Genomic DNA, 21,212 nt, shown 5'->3' on the forward strand with positions numbered 1-21,212 from the left:
TTTTGCTGCTGGGCGTTTCCCTTATTTAGGAAAATCATCGGGCACTGTTTTTGTTAAAGATAACTGTGGGGTAAGGGGAAAAAAACACTTTAGATTCCAAGAATTAGAATTTGAAAGAGAGCGTCGGGAGAGAAATATGGACAACAGGTAATTGAACATAAATGCAGTGGAAATACATCCGATCGCTCATCTTTAACGTTTCCTTTAGTTCACATGTAAAGGATGTGATTTCCCATGTTAGTGCCCAAATAATTGCACGTGTCTTCTTAAGTGTGAGTGTTCCAAATATCGTGAAAGCATTTCTTACCCAGGTAGCTAAATAGCTGTAGGTGTTTTTATGCCATAAAAGACTTTTCCAAATGAAGTTAAAGTAACAGAATGAATCCAAAATATTTACGTTTTCCCTGCTTAAATAAGAATCATTACTTATTTTATTTTTGTTTTATTTAGTCACTTTCTTCTACAAGTTCAGTATCGTCTGTGAGTGTAATTAACATTCTCTTGAAACATATGGATCTTAAGACGTAATGGGGAACGCTTTAAATCGTTTGAAGTTGAATTTAGATCCTCTAAAGTTGTCATTTCTTTGTAGCGGAAGGATGACACTCTCATATGCATATTTATATGTATGCAAGGAATTATTTCATTACGGGTAACTATGATAAAAGTAAATCAGAAGAGTTTAACAATTTTATAATTTTATTTCTAGCATCCTTGTACAAATTGACCATTCAGATACATTTTAAATGTTTTCCGAGTCAGATGATCTATGTTTCAACAGTATACTTTTCCCACTTGGCACTGTGAAACCTCTTAACAAAGTGGTAACATTTAACCTAGAACGTACCCATCTATAACTGTAGAATTGGGACCGGTATTATCTAGAGAGTTAATTTACAACACATGGATAGATTAACTCTCTACAAAACAAGGTCATGCAATTTATTCTTTTGGACTAATATTGTACTACGAAATGGTAAAACGAAGATATACATGGAATTAAATTCCATAATCTTCGTGTGTGTGAGAGACAGAAACAGAGACAGAGACAGAGACAGAGAGATGGATTTGCTCCTATTGTGTTTTAAAGCCGAATACTCTCCTTTTAATAAAATGATACTATAATTTATACGATTGTGTTATCTGTAACCCCAAATATGACATTTTGAGCACGTACCGGTTCTCCCACAAATGTGTTTTAGACATACCAGAGTCAGAAGATCAATGAAATGGTTACCATCCCCGTCCTATAAAATGAATCTGACAGAGGGTAGATAGTAAATAAACTATTTTCCCTCTCTTTTATCTGTCTCTTCCGAGCTTCAATTTCTCTCTTATAACAAAACTGAGTGAAAAATGGGCAAATCTGGCAGACTAAGTGTACATCCAAATCTGAAAAAAACTTTTGAAGTATGTTTGCAAGACAAAGAATTGATTTATTCCGGCGAATATTCGTTTCGTGTATCTCGCAAAGGAGTATGGGGCATAGCAAATGACTTGGCTAGAATTAGCAGTTGTTTATTTGGCAGGAAGGTATAGCCTGTCAGTGTCAAGAACAAAAATAAAGAATCTCAATGGAAATTTCAGTACAAATGGAATAGTCTACAGGATTTAGACCCGGGGCTTCTCACGTAAAATCAATGGGTCTAAATCCCGGGGACTATTTTGAAATTTCCACTGAGATTCTTCTTGAAACTCGAGAAGTTAAACTATGGTTAAAGTTGACTAGCTATCCGGTATTTGGACCCCTTTTGGAACTGCTGCTTGGACTAGCCCCGAGATTGTTTGAATGCTCTTACTTAAATTTGAATATTTCTTATGCAGTTTAAAATCTGTATTTTAATGTTCTTTTCACTTTAAATTAGTTATCGTGCCAAACTCAGTTATTCTGGCTCACTTTATAGGCTTTCCAGAGTAGAGATGCGGTTCGTTTTCATTTACAGCTAAGTCCACGTTCCAATAAATAAGATGCAAATCCCAAATACCCCCACCACCTGGTTTCTGTAGAAGAGGAAGCATCTTATTTATTGTACTTACAAACAGAATGCGAGGTGTGATCAATTCCCTGAGCAGTGATAAAGCGCAGGAGAAGGACAATCAGCTAGAGGGTTTTTTTCCCTCCAGAGCCTACAGGGTGTGTCCTTTGCTACCCCATCATTATTGTTTTATAGATTAGTTCATCAGGGGAAGAAGTATGCAAGAATTCATTTCTCTCGTTCCGGGACGGCACCCTCAGCCCACAATCCCACTGACTGCAGGATCTGGCCCACAGACCTTGTGTATGCCCAAGAGTAACGAAGTTTAGAAGCGCACCTCCAAAGCAGGCGCGGTTTCGTTGTCGTTTTCCGTCTACTGCCCCGATAGCAAAATACCTTCTCAACAATAACTATTCGGTTTCTGCTCATCAGTTCATTCTCCTTCCTATTGATCGCCCGCGCTAAGAATGAAAGAAGGAATGTCTTGCAGCCTTTTCACACACATGCCTCAGCTTACTAGCCTAGCTGATGCTGTCCTGGCAAGGGTGCCACATGTAAAGCTGACAAAGCCACGGCAGGCTGGCTGTGCCCTGTTGCCGTTTCTAGGGTAAGCCAGCAGCACATGGTGGGTTCATGCTGTATTCTGGTGAACCATCTCTCCTGCGGAACTGGCTTCCCAGAATGTATCCAAGGGGATTAAATGGCTCTACTGTGATCTAATGGTTAAATGGATCTCGACCTTTTTTTCCCTCGCGCCCCCTGCCCCAGGCTACCCTGATTTTTGGTTTGTTCCTGCTTAAATATGGTCCTTACCTCTTCTCCGCGAGAGAAGACAACGAAAAGAAGCATCCTATTGATAGCCCTGGTTTCCACTGAGCCTGGAGCTCCATCAACGGACCTCACCTGTACACAGCTTGTATCCGTTATTCTCCGACCTTACCTCTTCATTTGCAGCTGTTGCACAGCTGTTGTTTTTAATGTGCATGGTTCCCTAGCAGTGCCTGTCCTTGTGCAACTTTGCCTGCGATACTTATTTGCAATGCACCTGACGTTAATATCTTTTAAAAAAATAGCGAAGAGCCTAGCAGCATCTTAAAGACTAACAAAACATGTAGATGGCGTATGAGCTTTCGTGGGTACAACTAGCTTCTTCAGATGAATGGACTTTATTCTGGTTGAAATCTAAAGAAAATATTTGCTTTATAATGGGTCGTTTTAATCTGCCACAGTTAAAGGGGATGGTCTCTCTCTCTCTCTCTCTCTCTCTCTCTCTCTCTTTTAAATTTTGGCTTTTGAATCTCGAATGAGGGTAAAAAGTTGGTTCTTTTTTTTTAATCTCCAGTGCTGCATGCAAAGTCCATGACATAACAATGCAATATTGTTTAAAATGGGATTTTTCCATAAATCGCCTATACTCTGATTTTCTGTGTTAAATAATTGGAGAAATCTTTAAGAACAAGACTCATTATTGGTCTTAATATTAAATAATGCTTGACCCGGTCCCTGTCACTAGCAATACTCACTGTCAAGTCACAGAATGAAAATGGAAGTCAGTGGAAATTTTGCCTGAGTCAGGATTGCTGCCACTTCTAAAGACAAATGCCAGTTTCTTTGTTAAATCAAACGCGCCAACAGCCAATGTCCAGATTTATCATTGGGCAAGCAGATGTGTATTTGATGCTTCCTCTCTGAAACTTGAGTTTGCCAACATCCATTATTTAACTGGGGATTTTGCAACACTTTATTAAGGTGTTAGTATTTTTTCCCCCATGGCAAATAAAATAATTGCAAAATATAAACTCTTTGCTATGCTGCTAAAACAACACTGGTATTCATACTGCGCATTAAACCAAAAGCCCTGGAAGGCAGACTTCTACTTTATCAACCCAGACTTTCCTTTTTGTGCAAAAGCCTGACTCCAAAAAGGTATCATTACAGCCAAGGGATATAGTTTCAACAAAATGGTAGTTCCAGTGCTTGATGAAAGAGGAAATAATTGCATCCCACATGTCTAGCCTCGAAGCAGCCCAGTATCTCGGAGCAAATTTCTCTGCTATTGTTCAGGGAAAGTGAAGTATCATCATCCCCTTCAAGGAATGGTGAAAGATCAGATGGAGTTGCTTTTACAGTGCTTGCTACACACTCGCTCTTAGTTATAGAGACAATTCATCAATGTCCGTTGGGTTTTGTTCTGAATTCTTTTTTAGAGTTGCATGTTTCATCTCTAACAGCAAAGAAACCTGCCCCCCAAACTTCACCGTGTTCTCAAATCTTCTGCTCACTTCACATTATAAAGCTACTCTGCAAGGGCGTCTAGGCTAACAGAGTCATTGCCCTGTACTGTACACTATATGTCTGTTTCGCCATGAGAGATCTTTCTTTAGCGAGTTAGGCATGTACAGTGTTCTTATCGTTGTAGTATCTAACCTGGATACAGGTGTAGGTCAGATTCGTTCCTCACTTGTAATTCTAAACTTCTAGGATGATAGAAGTTAGCACTATTATTATATGATGACAAAATATGACACTCTCTAATAAAAAAAAACTGCAACTGTATTAATCGGGAAATCTAAAATATATCCAAGCAGACACCCTTGGGAAATATTAGTACCAGCTAATTCCGCCCCCTCCATGTGCATATAGGCCAATGCAGAAAAATTCTGTTAAAGACGAGGGACTGTTTCGCCAAGGCACGACTTAGCAACGTGAAAGTACATGAAAGATAGCCAGCCACTCCAGTTCTGCCTCGTTCCGTTGTTGTCGTGCCAGTGTGTCTAGTTATAACTCTTTCAACTTCTTGTTACTTTCAATGTTTTCTTATTGTTGAGTGGGGCTTCGCCTCTTCACTTATTAAGGAACACGCCGCTTCCTTTCCCAGACCTGAAGAAAAGCTTTGTCTCTCTCTCTCAACAGCTTGGACCTTCCACTAACAGAAGCTGGTCCAATATAAGATTATATTGTCCCAGCTACTTGTCTCTCTCTGCAATGCACTACTAACGGGCAGTCTTACATGTGTTTTCCGAGCCCTGCCATATGCAGCTACTGGAGTTCTGTACCTTGCTTCCTGCACGTTCCTGGAGAGCTCGGGGTCGCCAAATGAAATTCATAGATAGCAGGCTGAAAACAAAATACAATGTTTTTCCCCTTCATGCAGCGCACAGTCAACCTGTGGAACTTCTTGCCACATGATGTTGTGAAGACCAGGACTTTAACAGGGTTCAGAAAAGAACTAGCTAAATTCATGTTAGGTCCATCAATGGCTATTAGCCAGGATGGGTTGGAATAGTGTCCTAGCCTCTGTCAGAGGAGAGGGATTACTTGATGATTCCCTGTTCTGTTCACTCCATCTGGGGCATCTGGCATTGGCCACTGTGGGAAGACAGGATACTGGGCTGGATGGATCTTTGGTCTGACCCAGTGTGGCCCTTCTTATGTTCTTATGATGCATTTCAGTAAAGACAGCACATGAGTCTGGTGAAACAGACACCTGTGAATAGCGGAGCTATTGATGATGGCGACCTTGGCAAAAACTAGCTTCTGACCACTAAGCCACATGCGGGAACCACCCCGGAAAGCCGGTCCAGTGGGCCACCTCTCTTGACTTTCCTCTTTCACTGTCATTAAAGGGCATCCTCTCCTACTGCCAGTTACCTGCTGTAGCCATCCGATTCCTTCCAGCGGGAGGTGGCCAGCTGGGTGATGGAAGAGAGTAAGTCAGCGGTACCTGGACTAATGATTTTCCCCTCAGCAAACTGGTTTTTGGAGCTGATCCTTGTGTGAACTTAACCCGCTGCTTTTCGGTTCACTTGGTTACGTTCCCCCCTTACCATCTACCTCGGGCTGGGACTTCTGGTCTCTGCCCTGCAAGGGACTGCACCACTTTCTGGAGCTGCGCCGCTTGCAGGGCGCGCTGCTCAGTAGCATGTTGGGTGTTGTGGCCCTGTTTAAAAAGTCACTCTCAAAGGAAGAGGAGGGCGAGGGCTACCTGAGGCAGCGTGTGCTCCAAAGCTCGCTCACATCCTGGCTTGGCTAGAGGCGGACGGGGCTGGGAGCTCATCGCTCGTCTATTACCAGTAGGCACTCTGCACCGCGTGTGGAGCGACGTATGGCTGAGTGTTTCTGCCTGCGCTGAGTGTAATTATCCTCAATTTAATATAATTGCAGCAGCAGCGCCTCCCAGCTCTCTCCCCCCCCCACCGCCATTGATTTCAAGCCGAGAAGCAAGAATTTTCAGATTACAACTCACCTTATGCATTCTTGATCACTTAAAAAAAAATCCCGCAGCTATGCTAAGGCAGGCTCTTTTAAGAGGCTGCAGCTCGACAGGTAGGAACTCGGCTGGGACTCAGGAATGTGGAAATACAACTCAAGTCAGCCTCCTGCGAGAGCGATATTCATAAGGCTCTCCAGGTGAGCGAGAGCGAGCGAGGGAAACTTGGCAACTCAAATAACATAGCGATCTAGATCGCTGTGGTCAAACAACAAAGCGCAGATTTGGCTTCCCAGTCGCCCAGCTGAAACGTGGCCTGGCGGGGCTGCAGAGTCAATCAGCTGCGCGGCTGCTCTTCGTTTCTGGGGTGGGCCGGGGTTGTTTTATCAGGGAGGTAGACGGACCAGTTGTCAAGTTAATTTCAACACGTCCGGGTGATGGATAGAAAGGCAAATGGTGTCTAGGCCTGCATTTAAAAAAAATTCCCCGCGAGCAGGTTCAGACCAGGGATTCCTCCTCTCCCCCTCCTCCTTTTCTGTCGACTATTTAAACTCTATTGTCTCATCACAGGAGCTGGGCTCGCTCCGTCAGATTTCTGAGGGACGGGGCTTGTGTGCCAGAGATAATATTTAGACTCGATTAAATAGTACGAAATAAAAGAATCCCTCCTCACAGCCCGGCTGGTCCCTGGAGTCTGAAAGTTACTGTCGCTTCTATCTTTCGCTCTCCTTTAAAGCAGGGACGGTCTGATGCGATTCACAAAAAAAGCACTTAACAGAAATACACGTTCTCCCTTTTTTTGTTTGCGGATGAATGGGAACCTTCAATCCTTCTTCACAGGCAAGGAGAGACAAACGTTACACATTTCTGGCACTATATTTTGCCCACAGATTTGATCCCCAAAGCAGAGCATTACTGTGCACAAACACTTGACTTACCCTAATTTGACATAGATGACTCCAAAGCATAGAAACACGTAGAAAATCCACTTGCGAAAGTTTCTGTGCATGATCTAGAGAATGGACTGAGCCATAAAAATGCACAAAAAGTAGAACTGATCTCTGCCGATTAAATCCCAGTCAAGAGCATTTCGGAGGCTACCCAAAAACTGAGCCGGTCGAACTGTGTTAAAAACTCGACAACGTTCAGACAAGATTTTTTTTCTAAAACCATGGTGACCAAAACTGACTCTGATACTGGGGAGGAAAAGGGGGCAGAAAGAGTTTCTCAAAAAGTCAAAACAAAAACCCAGGACAGTCTGGGGGAGAAAATGAGCAAGCTCTAATCTTGATCAACTACCTTATAGCGCCCTCAAGTTCAATGTGTTTTTACTTGTTCTGACTTCCCCAGGTGACACTACGTATCTTGCAAGCTGTGGCTCCAGGTAGGAGGAGGATCTCTTTCACTCACACTTTCACTCTCTCTCTTTCTCCTCCCCTCCTGTCCCCACCCCATGTGTTTCAGAATCTACCGCATCTCATCTCTCCACACACAGATGCAATGCAATAAAGCATTCACTAAAGCATTTGTCTCTCGCAGAGCAGGGTGGCTTGCTTGTTTATTTATTTCGCATAACAGATGGAAGAAGCGTGCGTTTTAAAAATATCCGAGAAAGCCAGCTCTTCCGTATCTGTGTAGATGTTATACAATAGAGAGTGTGTCTAGACACCTGAATATGTGTGTACCGGCTGACACGCCCATCACTGAATGGGGTGGTAGCTATATACAGTCTTGCAAAACCAGAAAGCATTCTCCTCCTTTAAACATTTCCCTGTTTCGCAGTGAGGTTTCAGTTAGCCAGTTCGGTTTGTCTCAGGGTGCATAGAGATGAATACTTCGCAACGTATGTTCAGTCATTGATACGCAAGCCTATGTAGGCGTCGAGTTATTTAATCTCACTAATTTTTAGATCTGTTCGATTTACAATCTGTGGGAATGGCTGGTCTGATATACTGTAATATATGTGTATTTGTCTCTATGCCTGTATCTGTAGGCATGTGCATATATAAATAACTCACATACACACTCAGCTGTGTGTTTAAGATATCCATACACACACCTATGCATACACACACATGCGCATATGTTAAACCTGTCTGCACTTTCCAAAGCGAAACAGAGACACACATACCGATACAAATGTAAACAAGAGCAGAGAGTGAACACAGAACTAATTGTAAACCATCTTCCTTTGACTGATAAAGCATTTTTGTAAATGCATCAGTCTGCGCTGCTTGCATATGCTGCCAAACTGTACATCGTTTTCGAGGTGACCCGAAACATTAACTAGCTAAGAAGCTCTGGGTTTTCGTGCCCTGAGTCACAATCAATGGTAACTTCATTCATGCACCCACTTGGCAGCTCTCGTTAAAACTCTCGGAGAGCTGCCCCTGTATAAGAACATCAGTTTTAGAGGAGGCATGAGCAGCAAGGTGCTAACAAAATGACCACAGAAATGGAGCAAAGTGAAACAAGAAAACCGTGCAGTGGTGTTGATTTTCTATATTTCTCTAGCTCGTGTGGAGTGAGGGAGAAACCAGTCAGACAGTGAGTGAGCCTAACGTTTTTTTTCCAGGATTAAGCTCAATTATCCCTCGCTGCTGCTCAGTGAAACTATTCCGTCTTTCCCCCAGGAAAGCCTCACGTTTTATTCTTTAATAAGCAACCACCTGAATGTTTATAGGCAACCAGTCCTCCCCAGGTAGCTTCTTGCACGTATTTCCTTATCTGCGATCATTTCTTTTAATGCTGTTTTTAATATCTTGGGCAATCTTGTCCTTACTGATTTTCTGCCATGCTCACTGTAACTGGTTTCAGTACTTGTTCTCACAAAGGTGACCACAGACGCCTCTTTGAAAACACATGCGGGTAAAACAGTTTTCGTATTCTGATCCACACTGCTGATCGCTCAGACCCTCAAATCTTCAACCAAGAATTGTTAGGAAAACATCCTTCAGTCTGCACCACCCTTTCTCCCAGGTTTTGTAATTGTCAGAGCTTTTCAGAACAGAGTTGTAATTACACACACACACACACACACACACACACACACACACACACACACACACACACACACACACACACACACACACACACACACACACGGATTTAGACCTAGCCTTTCTGCTGGGCATGTTCTGGAGCCCTCGGGTAGATGGGTGGTCCATACTGGAGATGCAAATGTCCCTTCCTTGCTTGGACAGACACAGTTAGCAAGTTTTCCAGAACAACCAGGGCTGACTGAAAAAGGTAATTTAGACCGTCAGCGGACTGTGGCAGGAGCGGAGATGCTGAAAGTAGATAGCTCACAAGATTTCGGTTTCCTAACCCGTCAAAATGCGTTTAGCAGCCGTAGGGGCGGGGGGGCAGAGGTTGGGTTGGGTGCTCGTCGCCCCCCCCCCCATGGAAATGAGACACATTCTGCTTTTCACCGGCCCGAGTCTGAGAGCTATGGGATAGCACTGCCACCTAGAGGAAGGCAGCGTTCAGCGCCGCAGCCTTGGTGCTGACAAGTTGTCTATAAACAGCGCCTCTGTGTGTTGTTATACCAAGAAGAGAACAGAGGCCAGAGAATAAGCCCGCGACTTTCTCTCCTGCGTAGCTCCCCACACTCTTGACACCTTTTTGTCTGCGATTTTTGCTGAAGCTGTGCATGGACCAAGAAGGCTCATTATCCAGTGTAAGTAAGGGGAGCAACTGTTCTTCTCCCTAGATACCCCACTGCACGCCCACTCCCCGCACTCAGTGCTGGGCGGGCAAATGGGACATGCAGTGAAAGGCGGGGTTTTAAAATCGTCTTGGATGGGAGCCTGGCTGATCGCTGGGGACATATGGGCCTGTAGATTTGAGAATGGTTCCTCAGGGGTTATAGCGCGGGAAGCGGTGACTTTCCAACAGAGAAACTTAAAAAACAACCAACAGTCTTGCAGCACTTTAGGGTACGTCTACCCAGCAACATAATTTCAAAATAAGGAGCCTTGTTTCAAAATAACTTAGTCCATGTCTTCACAGCAGGCAGTTATTTCAAAATAATGTCAAAATATTGTCAAGCTGGAGGATTTCTTACTCCGACTCCTAGAACCCTCAGGCTATGTCTTCACTGCAGTGTGCTGTGTTGGTCAAGAAGGCAAATAGAATGTTAGGAATTATTAAGAAAGGGATAGAAAATAAGACCCAGAATATCTTACTGCCCCTGTATAAAACTATGGTACGCCCACATCTTGAATACTGTGTACAGATGGGCTACGTCTACACTGGCCCCTTTTCCGGAAGGGGCATGTAAATTTCAGCAGTCGTCGTAAGGAAATCCGCGGGGGATTTAAATATCCCCCGCGGCATTTAAATAAAAATGTCCGCCGCTTTTTTCCGGCTTTTAAAAAAGCCGGAAAAGAGCGTCTAGACTGGCCCCGATCCTCCGGAAAAAGTGCCCTTTTCCGGAGGCTCTTATTCTTACTTTCAAAGTAAGAATAAGAGCCTCCGGAAAAGGGCACTTTTTCCGGAGGATCGGGGCCAGTCTAGACGCTCTTTTCCGGCTTTTTTAAAAGCCGGAAAAAAGCGGCGGACATTTTTATTTAAATGCCGCGGGGGATATTTAAATCCCCCGCGGATTTCCTTACGACGACTGCTGAAATTTACATGCCCCTTCCGGAAAAGGGGCCAGTGTAGACGTAGCCATGTGGTCTCCTCACCTCAAAAAAGATATTTTGGCCCTTGGAAAGGGGTCAGAAAAGGGCAACTAAAATGATTAGGGGTTTGGAACAGGTCCCATATGAAGAAAGGCTAAAGCGACTGGGACTTTTCAGTTTGGAAAAGAGGAGACTGAGGAGGGACATGATAGAGGAATATAAAATCATGAGTGATGTGGAGAGGGTGAATAAAGAAAAGTTATTTATTAGTTCCCATGACAGAAGAACTAGAGGACACCAAATGATATTAATGGGTAGCAAGTTTAAAACTAATAAGTGAAAGGTCTTCTTCACACAGCGCATAGTCAACCTGTGGAACTCCTTGCCAGAGGAGGATGTGAAGGCTAGACCTATAACAGAGTTTAAAGAGACGCTAGATAAATTCATGGAGGTTAGGTCCATAAAAGGCTATTAGCCAGAGGGTAGGAATGGTGTCCCTGACCTCTGCTTGTCAGAGTCTGGAGATGGATGGCACAAGACAAATCACTTGATCATTTTCTTCAGTCCACCCCCTCTGGGGCACTTGGCACTGGCCACTGTCGGCAGACAGGCTACTGGGCTAGATGGACCTTTGGTCTGACCCAGTACTGCCATTCTTATGTTCTATTGCAAGAAGTCTATAGCACTAGTTTTTTGGTGCAAAGGCTTCTTATGCAAGACCAGTCCACACATCAAAGCACCTCGCTTTTGCGAGGCTCTTTTGCGCAAGAGAGCGTCCACGCTACTGGACACTCTTGCGCAAGAAAGCTCTGATGGCCATTCACAGAATGGCTATCAGAGCACCTGTGCTTTTTTCCATAGGAGTTTCTTGCCTAAGAAACCCCTCTGGAGCATCCGCACTTGCCTTCTTGTGCAACAGCTGTAGCACTAAAAGCAGTTATGCCTCAGAAAAGGAGGTTTACCTAGGGCAGGAAAAGCCCTCTGTTCTGCCATTTAACTGCCCATTTAATAGCACTAGAGCTCATGTGAGGTGTGGATGCTTCCCAGGTTTTTGTGCAAAAACAGCTGGTTTTGTGCAAAAACCTTGTAGTGTAGACGTAGCCTCATTGTACAAGGAATGAGGGAAGTCGGAAGAAGAGTGCTCTACTTTGAAATAAGTGCTGTGTAGATGCTCCCAATTTAGAAATAAGCTGTTTCAAAATAAGCTGTGCAATTGACGTAGCTCAATTTGCATAGCTTATTTCGATATAAGCCCTGCTGTGTAGACATACAAGATACGTAATTTGCGCTACACAAATTGCATATCTTATGTCAAGTCTATTTTGAAATAGGCTATTTCAAAATTTGGTGCTGTCTACACAGTGACAAATTTGGAAATAACGTGCTATTTTAAGCTATCCCTTAATCCTTGTGACATGAGGTTTAAAGGGATGGCGAAATAACGTGCCTGTTATTTAAAAAAATATTTCAAAATAATGGGCGCATTTCTAAGGATGCATCTACACTGCACCATAACTCAAAATAAGATATGCAATTTGAACCACGCAAATTGCATATCTTATTTCAATGCTATTTTGAAATAGCTTATTTCATCATTTGGCACTGTCTACACAACATCAAATTTCTAAATGAAGTGCTATTCCAAAATGTCCCTTCCTTCTCGTAGAATGAGGTTTACAGGGACATCGGAATAGCGAACCCAAAATATCAGGCTTGCAGTTAAGATGCAGGATAGCTATTTCATGATACTTTGGTATCCTAAAATAGCCATGCAGTGTAGACGTACCCTAAGACACAGGGTATCTATTTTGGAATACCTTGGTATCCTGAAATATCTTCACTGTGTAGACGTACCTAAGAGACTAATATAACATGTAGATTGTATCTTGAGCTTCCAAAGGCACAATCCACATGAGCTCTGTTTGTATCAGGCTGCTAAGCTGCGATGCCCATCTTTTTAAAGTGATTTGAGGGCTGGGGAGTAAAAAGGCCATGACAGAGAGAGCAAATGATTATTTATTAGCACCTCTCTGTTTGCAGACATTCATCCTCAGACTGCTGTTTGTGATGACTAGACAGGGTTTATTTAGCTAAAAGCACTGATGCACTGCTCCAGTGGTTAAGCAGTGTGCATGTGCTCTGAGTATCTTTCCCAGACCTGAAGGAGAGTCTGTGTGGCTGGAAAGATACTCTCACTGACAGAAGTCTAATAAAAGATATTACCTCACCCACCTTGTCTCTCTGTTCAGTTGTTAGCTGTCACGTGGTATAAAACACTTTTAAAATTTTTACTCTGGAAGGGGAATGGAACATCTTTATAATATAATAGTTAAGCTGCATGGTGTTTGTTTACATATGAATCTCTTATCATGGACAATAAAGAGAGACTAGTTAATTCTAGTTTTATTTTTACATGGCTACACTTTCTAGTCCTCACCTGGTTTTGGGGCACTGACTAGCAGAATTCTGCAAAGTTTTGGTTATAAACATTTGTTGTTGTGTCGTTGTTTCATATATATATACATAGAAACATTGATATCTGTCTTAAATTGTATTAAAATCTCATCACAAAATTTAAATTTAGATCCATATGTGACCTGATGATGTCCTTTTGAAAATAAAAGGATTGCACTGCCTGACTGCATCCCATATATTATCAGCTTCCCGTAGAATATTCTTCATATTAATTTACTGGAGATAATAGGAGACTAAAGTTTAAAATTAGTTTTACTTCAAAATAGAAGGTTTCTGTTTAAATCTAAACTTGTTTAGGTACATTTTTGAGGCTGAAATTCCAAAGGGTCTTTTCAAATTGATATTCACAAATTCATATATTGATTTCAACAGTTTAAGTAAAAAAAAAAAACCACCCAAAACGTGTGGAACTATTTAGACTACAAGCCAATTTGTTAACAGTGGGAACATTCTTGAGTGTGTGGTACACTATGTAAATTCAGTATAGCTGATAGAGATACACTGAACTTCGTTGGTAAAGGCTTTGCTATAATACTCAGATTCCATTTGGTTTACTATATTTACCCAGAATAATGAACTGAATCCTCTCTAAAAATTCAGGTTACTCCCCATAGGGGAATTGAAATTAGGTGAACCTCAATTAGCAGTTTTCTACTCATTCTGTCATCTAGGGCTGGATAGAGGAGCTGTACCTCTGTGGAACAGACCTGAAATTCAGCCTGTAGCCCACAGAAGGATGGGCCAGCCATATCACACTGCAGCCTGGCCCCTGTGGCCTCTTGACAGCAAGGCTCCTGTAGAAGCCATACTACAAAGGGTTCCCCAATCACCATAGCCAGGGCTCGACAAATAATGAAATCTACTCGCCCATAGCGAGTACATTGCAACCCAGAAGAGCCGGGTTCGGGCAATCTGTGCATGCGCAGATCGCCGGACAGCGTGGCTGGCGAGAGGGGCTTGCCACAGTTCGGCGAGCCCTGACCATAGGCCAGAGCCACCACAAACACACATACCTCCTGGATCAGAGGGGTTTTCCCCATACCTAGCAGGAGGAAACTATACAAATAAAGTTACCAGACTCAGTCTGTAGTAGCTAACTGAAGTCCCAAGAAAAACTTAAAAAAATAACAAATAGTCCTGTAGCACCTTAAAGACTAACAAAACATGTAGATGGTATTGTGAGCTTTCGTGGGCATAACCCACTTCTTCAGATGAATTGCGTTATTAAAGGTCCAGTTTAGAAATAAATAGCGGATAGGGGAGCGGGAGGAAGAAATAGTTAATTAGAGTCTCCATGCTATATGAAGCTGATAGAGAAGTTGCAAATTGTTCTTAAGTACCCATTGTTTGGTTTTTTTTATGTCATTAGGATGTGGAATATAGTAGGCCAGCCAGCCAATGTCTCTATTCATATCTTTGTGATAGGAATCAAACCTGTGAATGAAGTTAAGTTCCAAGGCTTCCCTGTGGATTTGGCTTGTGGATTTGGCCCGAAACAGTATGGTGACTTGGAGGTCCATTAATGAGTACCCAGGCAAGTTAAAATGTTCTCCAACAGGTTTCTGTGTGTTGACGTTTCAGATATCTGATTTGTGTCCATTAATTCGTTCCCGTAGAGACTGTCCAGTTTGTCCAATATACATGGCAGAAGGGCACTGCTGGCATAGATCATATTAGTGGATATGCAGTTAAATGAGCCTCTGATGTGGTGGCTGATGTGGTTAGGTCCTGTGATGATATTGCTTGTGTAGATGTGTGGACAGAGTTGGCACCGGGGTTGATTGCAGGGGTGGGTTCCTGGATGATTATGATGGAGGTGTGCTGCATGGTTACTAAAAAGAATTTGTTTGAGGTTAAGGGGTTGTCTATAGGCAAGGATTGGCTTGTCCCCCAAGGCCTATGAGAGTGAGGAGTCATTTTCTAGAATAAGCTGTAGATTGTTGATAATGCATTGGAGGGGTTTAGGTTGTGGGCTGTAGGTGATGACAAGTGAAATTCTGATGTTTTCTTTTCTTGGCCTGTCTTGAAGTAGTTCATGTCTGGGTATTCTTCTGGCTCTGTCGATCTGTAAAGAGCTTCTACATCCATGGTGGCCAGGATGGTGTTTTTAGGAAGATCACAGATGTTCTGTAGTTTCCTCAGGAAGTCGGTGGTGTCTCAAAGATAGCTAGATGTGCTGGCAGCATAGGATCTGAGGAGAGAGTCAATATAGCCATATAATCCTGTTGTAAGTGTGCCAATGTTTGAGAGGATGGGTCATCCAGGATTTCCAGGTTTGTGTATCTTGGGTAGCAGATAGAAAACTCCTGATTGGGGCTTAGTGGGGGTGTTTGTGTGGATATGGTTCTGGGTAGTATCAGGGAGCTTCATGAGCAGTTGTTTTATTTAGTTAGTTAGTTTTGTATTCTTTAGTGCAGTGGTCCCCAACCTTTTGAGGTTGTCGGGCGCCTGGGGGCGTGGCTGTTTGCCCGCCGGGCGCCAGGGGGCGGGGACACTAGCGCGCCCCGGGGCGGTCCCCCCCTTGATGCATGCCCGGGGGCGGCCCCCCCCCGGCCGCTTGCCCCCCCCAGCTGCGCGCCCGGGGGTGGCCCCCCCCAGTTGCGCACCCGGGGGCGGGGCCCCCCATAGCCACGCGCCCGGGGGCAGGGCCCCCTCCAAGGGCCACGTGCCCGGGGCCGGCGCTCCCCCCCCCCGCCAAGTGCCGCACGCCCGGGGCCGGCACTCCCCCCTCCCGCCGAGTGCCGCGCGCCCGGCGCTCCCGCCCCGCCCCCCCGCCGAGTGCCGAGTGCCGCGCGCCCGGGGCCGGCACTCCCCCCCTCCCGCCGAGTGCCGCGCGCCCGGCGCTCCCCCCTTCCCGCCGAGTGCCGCACGCCCGCCCCTGCCCCCCCCCACCGAGTGCCGCGCGCCCGGCGCTCCCCCCGCCAAGCGTGCTCCCCCCGCAAGCGCCCGTGCGCCTTGTGCCTGGGGCCAGGCCAGCCCCGAGCACCTGGCGGGCGCATTGAAATGCCCCTGTGGGCTCCATGGCGCCCGCGGGCACCGTGTTGGGGACCACGGCTTTAGTGGGATCAGAGGAGAGAAGCTTGTAGACTCTGGTGTTGGTGAGTTGTCTGGTCGGCTCCTCTTCATAATCTGTTCTGTTCATGATGACTACAGTACCCCCTTTGTCAGCCTCTTTGATTATGATGTTAGAATTGTTTTTGAGGCTGTGTATAGCATTGCGTTCTGCATGGCTAAGGTTATATGTTACATGTTGTTGTTTGATGACAATGTCAGCCCATGTTTGCGGAAGCAATCGACATAGAAGTCAAGATTCTTGTTACGACCGTCCATAGGGGTCCCCTTTCTTTTGTGGGATTGGTGGGGTGGGGAGCTGCAAGGTCAGTGTGTTGTACGTACATTGGTGTGCTGGAAATATTCCTTTAGGCAGAGGCGGTGAAAATTAGAGAGCTAGGCTAATGGAGAATATAGTAGAACATTGCTGGCTTCTTCTTCATTACCAGTGGATCTGGATTCCCCAGGTTTTGGGCAAGAGTGACAATCCCAACACTTTCCTGAGCTCATTCCTGGGGGTTTCAGTTTGTGGAAGCAGAAAGGAGCATGGGTTCCATAAGCCAGCATGTAGCTGTGGGGAGAAACTTTAAAATGCCAACCACAGGTCATGTCACATCCATTTTCACTGGCCTTACTTTATTTTCAAGAATAAGACTCAAAATCAGAACACCTCAATTCAAGCTACGGGATAATAACAAATCAAGTTTTATCTCAGTAGGCGGTGAGAGAATATGTCTCTCCCCTGGTTAGTATCAGCTTCCTCTTTCCTTTCATAACTACTCCTATTCAATACACAACTGGCAGGAACACAGTAGCTGCCTTTACCCCAGAGCACTTTTACCTCTTGTCCTAGGCCTGGGATAGTCAGAGGACAGGGTAGGCCTGACCATATAGGTGAAGTACGCAGTTGCCTACACCACCAAGGCTTTAAGGAGTGCCAAAGAAGATGGAAGTGAATTTTTTTCTCTATTTAAAAATATATTTAAAATATTTAAAAATATAATTAATATGTTATCTTTTGTAAATGAAAGTATCATATATTGTACTTGCATAACAGTGCATCATTGCCATGTCAGAAGTTTATTTATTTCACATTGTGGAGCATTGCTATGTATTTAAATACAGTTAAAATGTGTAACGGCATAGCTTCAAAAGAGCTCCATCTGGGTTTGCTGCTTGGGGGCAGGGTATGGCAGGTCAGTTATTTTCAAGAGCCAAGTATTGGCCAGTCATACAGTTGAGTCAATGTTACTTGCCACTTAGTGAAGACTGGTCAGGGACTTGCAACAGTCATTCTGCTGTGTAACAAGCTGTGATCCCAAAGATGCTGTGCTGATGAACAATTTTTTTGTGTTGGACTTGAAAAATCTGGTAAGAGGTTTTAATAAGATTGTAAAAGAAGAATCACAAGAACTTGTAAGATTAAGATTGTGTATTTATTGTAGACTCTTACTGTTAAAGTGAAAGTAATAGTACATCTCTGATTTTCAAACAGCTGACTGCTAATGTTAATAAATACCAATTAACATATACATTCCTTTCCATTCTACTTGCAATAATGTTCAATGACAATAGAAATTCTGGCCTTCTATTTAATATTTCAAATATTTTAAGTGAATGTTGAAATGATAAAATTATTTACAATTTATTAGATTTGTTACTATAACGTCATCGCTTGCACAGTAACTCACCAGGAAAGATTTCAATAGGAAGAGAGCTACATGCTATATAGTTCTGGAGCATTGCAAATTCATAATTTTTCTCTTTCAATGTGTTATTTACTTCATATTTAATCATTATCATTTTGATTCCCTTACCTTTTTAGTTTAACTTAAAGGTAAAAAGTATTCTACTTTACTATCATTGTCCTCTATTTTGATAATTTAGTTAAAGCTTTTCAAAATTAATATTGATAAAGACATACCCTCGTTCTTCCATGCCGAAAGAGAGACTTGTTGGACTGGCTACTATGTTGATAGAACACAATATAGAATCAAAATTTTGTCTCAGACAATTTATTGCCCAATTTACAAAAGCAAAAGCAAAAGCAAAAAAAGCAAAGTTCTAAATGTTTACACAAACTTATGTAAAAGGATTGCAGCTCAAAACCAGATTTCATTAAGTATAATGAATAAAGATGTTCATAGCTTTCCAAAAATCAGTTCCTTTGGAAAGAAAGCAGCTGCAGCTTGAAATGCAACTGTTTATACTGCTGACCAGAAACAACGCGTACAACTCAAAACGTTTAAAACTTTAAAGTTTCAGCTACTGAGTGGCTTACCCTATATCAGGGCAACTCAACACATGGCCCATGGGCTGCATGCAGCCTGCAGCCTGCAGCCTATTTGTTTGCAGCCTGTGGTACAGTTTGGATTTATGTGGGGCTCAACATGCAAAAAATATTATGGTCTTATGTTGATATGTGTTTTACCATTTACATTCCTGGACTGTCATTGCTCATTAAAAGTGCTGTCATATGTGTGGAAATCAGGTAAATATTGCATTTTATTAATATCAACAGAACTGGCTTATATGGAGCCTGTGTGTTGTGGAGTCTTGCCTTAATCTTTGTATTCATGCCCATCAGTGTGAAAGAAGCTATTTGCATATATTTGCAATATATTTGCATGTATATGCAACCACGCTTAAGTTGTGGCCCGTGGCATGTACTGTGAGTATTATTGTGGCCCCCTGGGGCTTCCAAAGTTGAGTAGCCCTGCCCTATACAATATAACTGTGTTAGGATGAATGAAAACTAGAAAAAATATTTTTTTTTATTTTTATATTTGTTTGTTTCAAATACCAGGTCAATAAAGGTAAAATTTTATTCTAGACTTCTGATTTTTTTCTATATTGAATGGGAAGGTGCCAAAGCCATAGTTTGCTGAGGTTGCCAAAAAACCTTGGGTTAGTTCCTGACAGAGGAATCTCCATCTGCATTTATCCAAGCTAACCACTGGCTTACACAGTTGTTCAATGCAATTGTAGATGAGGAATTATTATGTAGCTCTAAGAAAACAAAAACACACAAAATGTTTCTTGAAGAAAATATAAAGATTAAAATTAAAGAAAGAAAAAAGATAGCTATGAATTAAAAGAAGGAAAGTGAAAATAAGACAGACAAAATGGGCTAGCGTCTTATACCAGATCTTTTCTATAACTAGAGTTTATTCCTGGAGATAGTTGTATTCTTTTGATGCAACCAGATAACCCCAACAGACATTAATTCCTGTGCTCTTTCGCAAGTAGTAATCCCATGTACTTCGGTGACAGTTCAACCTGCAAAAGAAACGTGAAGTTATGTATATATGCATTGAGAAAAATCTTATTCTCAATAAATCTTTCTAGATTAATGGCCTCTGTCACCTAATTTGTACATTAACGGGTGCTTAATGCTATGTGTGAATGTTGGATTTGTCTAATATACAAGGTAATGCCTATGCATGTTTATTAGCTATGTATCATTACGTACTATCTATGCTTAACTGTATATGTGTATATAGTATCTGTGTTCCTGCTCTTCACCTTTTACTTAATGCCATTTGTCAGGTTTGTGCACCTAGTTACCTTTCTTCAACTCACTCCTTAAAGCTCACTTCTTTTAGTTAGCATTTGCTGCCAAATTCCACTCCAGAATGATATTCTCTTGGGGCTTAGTTCAGCAAAAGGATGTCAAACCCATTTGCTGGAGAAGAGTGAACGCCACATGTAGTAATGGGCCACAGGCTGAGGTAAAAATGTAGGATGACACACTCCCCACAGTACACAGCAGGATGCCCACTGATATCAATGGAAAGTTTGCACAAAGCTCAAGGGTGGAATTTAGAAATAAAATAAAAGCTGAGATGTGTAATTTAGGCCAAATAAATATACATGGGGAGCATATACTTGACACCTTTTCACTATAGCATGCGAAGCATCCTAGTAGAGGCAAGAAGATTCTTTATATCCTTCAAGTTGAAGACATAATTACGTGACTTAGGGCCTTGTTTTTTTGTATGCCCACTCTTCTCTTCTCCAGTTTTGCTTGTCATCATTGGCAAGGCTAGTCACTGAGTCCCAGACCCATGGCAGTATTTAAGCTTCTGATTTCTACTGATATCAGTTAAAAGTCTAAGTACCTTTGTGGATGTGGGCCTTGATTCCCAGTACCTCAGTTTCCCATCTGTAAAACGGGGATAATTTATTACATGCATCAATGATTATGAAATACTTTGCTATCTCCTGATGAAAAGCACCATATAACACCTAGCTGTTATTACTGTAATGGCTAACTCTTCTATCCCTCTTCACATAAAAGAAATTTGAAGTCATCTCGTAACAGCAGTGTTTATTATATACCTTCTAGTTAATCAGTGACCCAAACTCACCCTACAGGGGTTACTTAGTTTTGTAAAGTTCATTCTGATAAGAATGAAACACTCCTTTTATTTGTTCCTTATTCATATCTTGGTGACTTGCTGGTGTCTTTGTTTTCCATTGGATTATGGGCTCTTTCAGTTACTTAGGCCTCTAAATCCAGGGTATAGAGAGCCTGTATTATCATTACATTATACAGTCTTCTTAAAATCAGTCTTTCAAATGTTGGAAAATGTTGTCAAACCTCTGGAAACAGTTAGATAATTTATCATTGTTTACTAGACATAGCAAAATGAAGCGACGATTTAAACAATCGCCGCTTCATTTACATCAAAATGGCTGCCGTGCTGTGCCAACGATCAGCTGATCGGCACAGCAGGGCAGTCTAGACGCACCATGGTCAACAAAGGAAGCCTTTGTTGACCGCTCCAGTAAATCTCGTTTCACGAGGCATACCGGAGCGGTCGACAAAGGCTTCCCTTGTCGACCACGGCACATCTAGACTGCCCCTCTGTG

At 42.9% G+C, this 21,212-nt stretch overlaps 1 protein-coding gene across 2 annotated transcripts in view; it reads right to left on the reverse strand.

Annotated features, from left to right (window-relative positions):
• WNT7B (Wnt family member 7B) overlaps window positions 1–7,813 on the reverse strand; it is a 130,669-nt gene extending 122,856 nt beyond the window's left edge. The window contains exon 1 of one of the 2 annotated variants that reach the window (XM_075900022.1): window positions 7,125–7,813. Coding sequence is in view for 1 of the 2 variants with exons in the window: in XM_006127759.4 (XP_006127821.1) it covers window positions 7,125–7,195 (71 nt within the window). In the remaining variant the exon portion in view is untranslated. The remainder of the gene's footprint in view (window positions 1–7,124) is intronic. The other variant, XM_006127759.4, reaches the window with a different exon arrangement.
• Between the last annotated feature and the right edge of the window lie 13,399 nt (window positions 7,814–21,212).

Source organism: Pelodiscus sinensis, chromosome 1 (assembly GCF_049634645.1).
Source record: "Pelodiscus sinensis isolate JC-2024 chromosome 1, ASM4963464v1, whole genome shotgun sequence".
Classification (NCBI taxonomy): domain Eukaryota; kingdom Metazoa; phylum Chordata; order Testudines; family Trionychidae; genus Pelodiscus; species Pelodiscus sinensis.